At 58.6% G+C, this 9,417-nt stretch overlaps 1 protein-coding gene across 1 annotated transcript in view; it reads right to left on the bottom strand.

Moving 5' to 3' along the window:
• Positions 1 to 2,197: 2,197 nt before the first annotated feature.
• ARHGDIA (Rho GDP dissociation inhibitor alpha) overlaps positions 2,198 to 9,417 on the bottom strand; it is a 7,404-nt gene continuing 184 nt past the window's right edge. The window contains exons 2-6 of the mRNA XM_039715936.1: positions 5,492 to 5,700; positions 5,075 to 5,158; positions 4,549 to 4,625; positions 4,327 to 4,390; positions 2,198 to 3,848 (exon numbers count right to left, since the gene is read on the bottom strand). Coding sequence (XP_039571870.1) covers positions 3,649 to 3,848; positions 4,327 to 4,390; positions 4,549 to 4,625; positions 5,075 to 5,158; positions 5,492 to 5,681 — 615 coding nt within the window. The 5' untranslated portion in view covers positions 5,682 to 5,700 and the 3' untranslated portion in view covers positions 2,198 to 3,648. The remainder of the gene's footprint in view (positions 3,849 to 4,326; positions 4,391 to 4,548; positions 4,626 to 5,074; positions 5,159 to 5,491; positions 5,701 to 9,417) is intronic.

Consider the following 9,417-nt stretch of genomic DNA (forward strand, 5'->3'; position numbering starts at 1 on the left):
CCGCCCCGGTTCGGTTCCGTTCGGCCCGGCCCGGCCCGGCCCGCTCGCTCGCCCCCTAGACACTGCCTTCCCCTCGGGGTCACGGCTGCCCGCCCCGACCCTGCCTGTCCCCCGGCGCTAAGCTCCCAGCGGGCCGGGCACCGGCCCCGTTTCCTTTGCTGCCAGCGCGCCAGTCACGGCGATGGGCCGGGGAGCGGCGGCGCTGGCGTCCCTGCGGCACGCGCGCCCTCAAGGCGGGCTCCTTGTGCCGCAGGCCGAGCGCGGCCCTGTGCGGAGCCTGCCGGGGCAGCCGGCACGGAGGAGCCCGGTGACCGTGGCAGGGCACAATCCGGTCACTGGGCTCTGCCTGCGCTGCCCCGGCACTGGCGGGGTCCCGGCTGCTGCTGGCCTGCGCTGGGCGGGAGCGGGCCCCGGGCGGCTCCTGCGCACGCCGGCGCCGCGGCGGAGCGGGGCAGGCCGCGGGCTGCCGGCCGGCCCCGGGATCGCCAGCCCGGGGCTGCTCAGAGCTGCTGCTCTTTGCTCTGGGCAAGGGGCCGCGCCCGGAGCAAGGAGCTCGCCCGCTCCCGTGGGAAATCCGGGTGCTGCCAGGGGCTGTTGCCCATTCAGGAGCGGCGGCCGGTGCTAAACCAGACGCTCTTGTCAGGCCCGGGGAGAGCCCAGCGAGGTTGTGGACGGCAAAGCTGAGCACACGGTGAGGGCACAGCGGGCACCCAGGCCGGGCAGGCACCTTGGGCTGGTAGGGAGGGAATCAGCGGCTGCCTGTCGGGCTCCAGGGCTGGAAGCCTTTGCCCCGGCTCCTTGCTCTGCCAGAGAGCCCTGCAGGATGCCTCTGCTGAAAGGGCACACCTTGCCCCGAGGCAGCTCTGCAGGAGCACTGCTACTCAGCTCAGGTGCTGCACCCACAGAGCTGCCGTGTCAGAGGGAGCTGCTGCAGCCTTGGAAATGGGCACAGCCTGTGCTGCTCCTGCACAACTTCTGGCCCGGGTTCTTAAGGTGCATCACCTGAAAGGGACTAAGGCTTTACTTCGGGAACCACAATTAATGCAAATGGTCTGTCCCACCCAGCCTGTGACTGGAGCCACCCATCCCCAAGTGCACTCATGGCATGCTCCAGGCACAAGAGCCCAGCTGTCACCCTGCCAGAGAACAGAGGCCGAATCCTCAAAGCTGGAGCACAGCACAGCTGTCCTGCCCCTCCAGCCCTCCTACCATGGTAAAACGATCTAACAGAAGCCTTGACACCCTGGGTGTGGAAACTCTTGCCAAAGCTGGGGTTGCATCAGCTGGGTGCTCATCTGACCCTACCCACAGAGTGGCTGTTGGGGGCCAGCACAGGGGGCCTTTGTTCACAGTATCAGGCACATCTGGGCTCTATCTAACTGACACTCGGAGGGTGAGGTCTGTTCCCTGCTCCAGTCCCCACGCTGCTCTCCATGGCCCCTCACTGTGCAGAGGGCTGGGGGGGCATAGCTGGGTGCTGTTCTCTGTGGCAAACAGAACAAGTGAGGTGCCTGCTGGAGTGGGCACTGGCCACAAGCCAGCTCCTACCCAGCCGACTCTTGCCTTCAGTCCTTGTCCTTTCCAAGTCCCATCATCTCCTTTAGCAGTTTCCCAAGGCCCGAGGAAGGGGCCTGTGCTGTGAGCTCCAAATACAAGATGGAGTCCTGTTACCTTCACAAGTCTGACCAGGAGCAGAGCCGAGTCCCCTCCTCCAGGTTCTCTCACACCATGGATTCTATAAAGAGCTTTTCATAGCTACACTTTCCTTTATCCTTAACACAAACATGCCACATGCTCTGTAAACATCCGCAGGCTCTTATCGTGCTGCCTCTCCTGGACTGCGTTTTCTCATCGCCTCCCTCATTCCTGTGACTGCACAGGAATTTCCCTTTGTGTGTGCAGCTGGAGCAGTCGTGTTGTGGGTTCAGAGCTGCCTGCTCCTCTGCTGGCAAGAGGCCCCCCTTGGAAATCCCTGTTTTCACAGCCTCACACACTCCACCCCTCACTGTGGGCAGTGCAGAACAGGGCAAACAGCAAGGGACAGATCCCGCACACATATTGCCATGAGGCCTCTCCTGCCCCAGATCCTGTTTTACATTCTAGCAAACCCAGAGATCCTGGTCTTCTCCCACCCTAAGTGTCTGCAGAAATCCCATTCAGCCACTTCATGCTGAAGATACAGCATGGACAGTACACGGTCAGTTCAAAGATTTTATTTAACTGTCATAAAAGGAGAAGCAGACGATGATTCCAAACCTGTTAACCTGGGTCTAGGACTTACAGACAATACACACCAAATCAAATTAACCAAAAAAATTCTCTAGGGGCAGGGCGAGGGCAGTTAGAGGCAAAGACGTAGCTATGAGAAGCCACATGTACTTGGTCCCAGTTCTAACCTCAATGTGGTAGATCCAAACCGAGGGCTGCAGAGGTGGCACATGCCTGCCCAGCCCCAGGGCCTTGCAGGGGCCCCTGGGGCTTCTCTGCCCCAAGAGCTGCAGCTGTGCAGCCAAGGGTGGAGGCCGGCACGCTGCGGGTCAGCGGCAGGCATGGGGGCCGAGTGTCAAGGCAATAACTACAGGCCAGGCACAGATTTTAAAGGCAGAACAGATACATAAGGCATTAACCGCTTCAGAACACTTGTCCGTTGCAAGCTCTTTGTTGATCGCATCAGGAGCAGCTGCAGAGACAGACTCGTCCGTCCTCAGCCCAACACAGCCAGGAGGGCAGGGCTCTCCTGGAATTTCAGTGCTTTGCAGCTACCTGGGCTGCAGTGAGAAGTGCGAGGCGACGGCAGCACTGGTGACCCCTGCACCGCCCTGGCCTCCAGCCCCTCTGCGCCGCGGGGCACCCGAGAGCGCGGGGCAAGGCTGGGCCAGCCAGGCCAGTGCTCGGGGTGCCAGGAAGGGCGGCCAGGCGTCACCCAGGATGTCACACCCTCTCCCCTCTGGAGATGTCCTGTCTCGGGTGAGGAACGGACCAGCAGTGAAGTGGGAAGTTGTGAATCTTTCCTAATAACACATGAGGGGCGTGAGGAAGCTGAGCCCATGCCAACAGACGGGGAGGGCAGGTGGCGTTTAAAAAGTGTAACAGAGGCAGGACCCCCTCCCTAGAGGATACATGTTACACATTTAAGGCATCATGGTTACAGGGAACATCCACAAATGAAGCTGCCCAGGACACTGACAGGGCGGAAAGGGCAGGCAGACAACACTTGAGCCAATAAACTGATTTGACAGCTGCCTGGCACCAAAATTCTTCAGCTACTTGGAGGCAGTAGCTACCCTGAGCTGTGTGCAGGAAAGCCAAGCACAGGATCCTAACAGGGGTTCCTCCCCTTTGGCACCTCCTGGATAAAGGAAGGTGGGAAGCAAGAAAGGGCCTGGCAAGGGAGTGGGCACTCCCCTCAGTGCTGGGGCAGCACAGCCCCAGGACGGGCAGCTGGAGACCAGATGCAGACAGCATGGTTTGGTCAATGCACTCAGCAATTCTCTGGGGAGGGGGCACATAAAAAACTGAGCTCTCTGGTCAAATGATAATGGGGGTGACAGGTAAGAGGGTTCCAATGTCAGCACTTTGGTACAGGGGGGGAATTCTACGGTAGCCACTGTCTGATTCACGCTCTCTGGGGTTTGGCCTCAGGAAGGGCTAGTCCTTCCAATCCTTCTTGATGGTCAGGTTCCACTCCCAGGACAGGTGGTCAGTCTTATCATCATCTGTGAACTTGGATTTGATGTTGTAGCTGCCCCGGGCGAGCATGCCCTTTGGGGCCTCTTCCATGGGGGTCAGAAACTCGTACTCCTCTGCTCGGGGGCCATAGCTCCCAACCATGTATTCAGTCTTGTCAACTAAAAAGACAGAAAGAGGCATATGGAGGCTCCATAGAGGCACCAAGAGGTTCAGGAGCCTCCCGTGCATCTGGGGCAAGGCTGAAGCAAAAGAAAGGTCTGTTACTGTTACAACAATCCCCAGAGCAGCTGTAACAATAGGAATCTCACCCAGCTCAGAGCTCTCTTCCCCCCAGGAATGGGCCCCTCCTGTGGGGAGTGACCTGTAAGCACTGGCAGTGCTGTCAGCTGTGACCTGCTTCCTGCCAAATTCAGGGGGGAATGTGCTCTGGGGGAATCACATCATATGCTGTGCAGCCAGAACCATGGGCTGCCCCACCACTGCAGGCCCAGGAGCTCTGCAGAGCTCCACGGCCCCGTGGCACTGAGGACTGTCCCCTCCCGTGAGGAGCTGTGGGGCAGCCCCTGTTACAGCAGCAAGACGAGCAGGAAGCCCTTACTCACACAGAGCAGCACCAAGTCAAAGAGAAGCACTTACTTTTCACACCTTTCCGGAATGTGTGCTGGATGTACTTCAATCCTGACACAATCTCCCTGTTTACCTGCAGAGAGAGGAGCAGGGACTGAGCAGGAGGTCTCCACTCATGCTGCCCACGCATGCAGGAAGAGCCCATTCCTTCACCACAACCTCACTTGCAGGGCATGGGTGATCCCCAGGCCAGCACCGGTGTTCCGTTCCTTCCGTTCTCTGATTCCTTACCCTAAAGGAGATTTTTATCCGGTATTCCACGCCCTCCTTCAGCACAAATGCTTGCTTCTTGTAGCTTTCTAGATCACCTACAGAGACAGGAGAGGGTTGCTCAGAGCTCCTTTGTGCTGTGCTGTGCTCTGGGGTGAATTTCCCTGGCACGAGCAGCTGGGGCAGGAGCTGCAGGGCCCTCTCTGCTGCCAGAGCCAGGCAAGCAAGACACTGCAGCACAACCCTGCAATCAATTCCAAACTGTTTGTTTGCAGATGTTTGCTCCAAAGCTGTCACCATTTCGAAGCTGCCATGAATGTCACCATGCAGGCTGGAAGAATCTGCCTGCCCCATCTGGCCCCTCACACCTCTACAAAACACCCAGGTGTCACAGAACTGCTGCTGGGCTCCAGGTACAGAACCTGCTGGGGCCCAAGCACTGTACTCTGCTGTCAGCGCTCCTGACACAGGAAGGCTCAGCCACCTTTCCAGCAGTGCTCCTGCCAGCTGTGCCCAGGAGCAGGGCTGGCATTCCCTCCCAGCTCACCTGTCAGGTCCAGCTCCAGGGGCCCTGGAGCAGTAGCACAGACCAAGGTCAGTTTGGTCACCACCACATTTGGAGCATTGGGATCTAGAGACAAGAGATAAAGCTGTTTAACACTCATCCTCGACACTGGCCAGCACAGCTCCTTTTCCTTCCAGAGAACTTCCTGAGAGAGCACAAAAACCAGCAAAACCAGGCTCCAAATCTGTAAGGGTCAGGGCTTCCAATGCACCCTGTGGGCCCTGCCCACAGTACTCCACAAAGGCAGAGTGCCACCCCTGCCCTTGAATCCCGGAGCCAGCAATGGGCACAGGGAGCACAGGCACAGCTCTGTGGTCCTGCCCAAACAGAGCTGGGAGAACAGCTCTCAGCTGGGAGCAGAGGCAAGGCCAGAAGGGACCAACACACCCCAGAGCTCACCTGCATTCACGGTGACGGCGCCCAGCAGGGCCTCCTTGTACTTGCGCAGGCTCTCATCGTCCTTGTCCAGCTCCTGGATCTCCTGGATGCTCTTCTGGGCAGGTGGCTTATAGTTGACAGAGTGCTCATCCTCCTCATTCTCAGCTGCAATCTGGGCCAGCTGCTCTGCCGTTGGCTCCTGCTCTGCCATCCTCACACACGTGACCACACTGAAGGAGAGAGGAGAGGTGTGACTGCCCCGACCAACCACTCCAGCAGCAGGGCTCCCCAGAACTGCTCTGCTGTCACTCTGCAGGCTCCCACTCTCTCTGGGGCCCTTCATGCTGGCCCCTGGGAGACACAGCCCTGCCAAGGCTCCCAGGCCCTGCAGAACCCTCCAGAGGTCAGGTCTCATCTTCAGCCTGCAGAGGCCCAGGCAAGAGTGAGAAAAAATTCAACCTCAGTGCTTTCCTTGTAATGTAAATACCCCAAAGCCATAGGGAGGACATTCTCCTCCACAAGATCAACCAGGTGAGGCTTTCAATTGGAATAAACCAGAGCCCAGAATAAACCAAGTTCTGCTCTCCACAACAGGATTCCAGCTAAGAACAGGCCTCTGTCTCACCACTGGCATGAATACCAGGAGCCTCTGCTGGGACCTGGTGCTCACGTTTTGTAACTGTCATGCCAGTGCTCTGTGCCAGATGCCTTGGCAGAGTGGGATGAGACACCTGGCTTTGCAAGGATCTGTGGCACACACAACCAGGGAAACAGACAATCAAATAAACAAGATGTGGAACCTGGCTCAGCTGCCCAGGACTCTGCCCAGGAAATGCCCAGCCACACCAAGGGCTAGGCAAAGGTCATGCCAACACTCCATTAAAATCCTCGTAAAAGCCAATGACACATTCAGGAATTCTGGTGTTCCACAGGGCACGTTGTCTGAAGGGTTATCCTATGGCAAATACTACCATGGACTCTCTAAAGACTCAGAACTCTCTGGCACAGCCTTAGAAAGGCACTGGGGCATGATATGGCACCATGGGGCTGTACCAGGGCTCTGGCCTTGCGTGGCACAAGCATCTGTGCCAGGAGCTTTTCCTGCTGCAGCTGCACAGCAAACAGCTGTCCCTTCCACATGGCATCCTCCAACATCCTCACACTGAATGGTGTGGAAATTTGTCTTCAAAAGGGCATTTAGTCTCATGTCACAGATGAACAACTGATGAGATTTCATGCCAGTGTCTCCATATCAAACCCAGGCCCTTGCTTCTCCCAAACAGCTGCCAGGCTTGAGAACTCCCAGAAGTGCTGAGCAAACGCTCACTTACACACCCTGCACTGCTCCATCTCCTCCCTGCATCCTGCCCAATCCCCTCCTCATGTCCTTTGGCTCACCTCTGGGCTAGATTACACCTCCCATGGTCCACAGCTTGTTCTAACACTCACACCTTGCTCTGAGGATACCTGCAGCTTCCAGGAAAGAGACAGAATTTCAGCTCTACAGAATTGAAGTCCCAAACTTGTGGTGACTCCCAAATTCTGTGACTAAGCCTTCTGTGAGAGCACACTGATGGCAGAGGATCCACTAGCATCCACACACCTATCTCCAACAGTGGTAGGTACACTTCTGTGCAGGAGCATCCATGGGCACCCTCCACCTTCCAGTTTTCAGACCAAGCAGAGACAAAATCTCTCACAGACAGCCAGATCAGGGACAGCAGGAGCCATGGAGCCTCTGCTCCAGCACCTGAAGCTCTTGGAGCCAGTGCTCTGTGAACAACAGCACCAGTCCCAGTGCAGCTCCCATGGCTGGGAGACAGCTGCACTGACTGGGAACAGCCTTGGTGTTCACAGCCCTGACTGCCAGCAGCTGGTCACCTCCAGGAGCCAGAATCCTCTCCTGGGCAGTTTGGAAATGCACTGGTTTGGTGTCAGCACAGAGCTGCCACTCCTCGACAGCTGACCCCCGTGTAACACAATGGTGACAGTTCTCTCCCACACATCACTAGCCCCATCTCCACCAGACCCACGAGGAGCCCCTCCCACAAACAGGTACTTAGCAACCATCATGACACAGGGGGCAAAAAAGAAAGCCCAAACCCACCAAAACCCCAAATCCCCAGCTCTTGGCTCATGTTCCTGTGTTCCAGCCTTACTTCTGTGATCCACAGCTAAAGAATCATTCATACCCAGCACACAGATTAATCACAACCCACCCCAATCTTCTCAGGATTTCTAAGGTGACAGGAGCCCACCAGGACTGAAAACACCGCAGGGGACCAAAAGCAGCATGATTCCAGTCAGCACTGCAGGCCAGGGCTTGGCTCTGGGGAAACAGCCCTCACTTTTCCTATCAGCTTACCCACAGGGCCTGGGGATCCCCCTGCCCCACAGAACAGCACAGCCCCCCAGGAACTGCCAGGGCTGCAGGAAGGGACCCCAGCCTGTGCTGGAAGCAGGGTACAGAAGGGCTCCTGGACCTTCAGAAACAGACCCCAGCTCACAGAAGGTCCTCAGGATCACAGCAGCCTGTAGAAGGCAGCAGGAGGCCAAATTCCGACCTGGGAATTTGCACTCTGCCTTCACTGCTCCCTCAACCCAGCAGATTCTTCCGGATTCTCAGCGTGTTTAGTGCAGGACAGAGCAGCTGCAGCAGCCAGCGCCAGAGCCCCACCTCCTGCCAGCAGCAGCAGCAGCGGGAATATCCCTGCTGGTGTCTGAGCAGACAGCGGGAACCAGTGACTCCTGGAATCCCGACCCACGGCAGCAGCGAGGCCAGCATTAGTCAGAGTATCTTCAGATGAGCTAATCGGCTTCCGACAGCCATCAGGCCTGGGCGCAGCCGCGGACGCAGCAGGGCCCGTTCCAGCAGTCCCCACCCTTCCTTCTTCCCGCGCCGCCACCCGGACAGCTCGCTGGAATGTGACCCAGCAGTAAGCGCTTCTCCAGGGCCCTGTCCCAGCTGCTCTGCCAGGACGGGGAGCCAGAACAGCCTGGCTGCTCCACACGGGCAGCTCAGAGGGTTCCAGGGCAGCACAGGGACTGGGGACACAGGAGCCCAGCTGGCACCTCCTGAGGCTGGGCGCTGTCAGGGCATCTCCAGGTACCACTGCTGCACCAGCTGCTCTGTACGAGCATCCAGGGAATTCTCACCCCACCCGATCCCCCCCGGCTGTCTCACTGCCCCAGGCGGGAAGGACTTGGGAACAGCAGGACACACTGCTGCCCAGCGGGGACTCGGCAGTCTGAGGATGGAGGATTTTTTTTCTTTTTGCTCTGACATAGCCCTGACCTGTTGTTCACCTACAGGGGTGAACTGTGCAGAGCCAGGCTGAGGGCTCACCAACAGCTCCAGAAGCATAAAGGTCACTGGCAGTGCTGCACCAGGGATGCAAACCAGCACCGTGGGTACCTGGAGCTGGGAGTGTGACCCACCCCTGTGTGCCAGAAGCCGAACCCACAGCAGTGAAACTGTCCCCACTCTGCAGCCATGGAATAAGCTCCTTCACACTGGAAAAACGCTTGGACAACCGGAGCAACAGGGCGGACCCGGAACCCTCAAGTGAACCGGCGCGGCCAGGGGCTCTTCTCGCCACAAACAAACGACGGTCACGGCTCTCGGCAAAACGCCGCTGCGCCCGGTGGAGTGATGATGGCGGGGCAGCGCGGGAACCGCGGCTCCCGGGCAAACCCCCGCCGGGGCTCGAGGCGCACCCGGCCCGCGGCGGCCGGGGTGGGAGGGCCCAGCCTCGCCGCGGAGCAGCCCGGTTCTGGTGCAGCCTCCCAGTTCCTCATTCCGTGCCGAGCGGCCATTTATGGGCAGCCCGTGCGCGCCGCAAGCACGGCCGAGCGCGAGAGTGCGGGACCGGGCGATCCCTGCACCGCCCTCGGCCCGGGCACCGGGCACCGGGCACGGCCCGCACGGCGCCGCCCCAGCTCCTCAG

The sequence above is a fragment of the Passer montanus genome, unplaced genomic scaffold (genome assembly GCF_014805655.1).
Source record: "Passer montanus isolate IOZ18808 unplaced genomic scaffold, ASM1480565v1 scaffold35, whole genome shotgun sequence".
NCBI classification, from domain to species: Eukaryota; Metazoa; Chordata; class Aves; order Passeriformes; family Passeridae; genus Passer; species Passer montanus.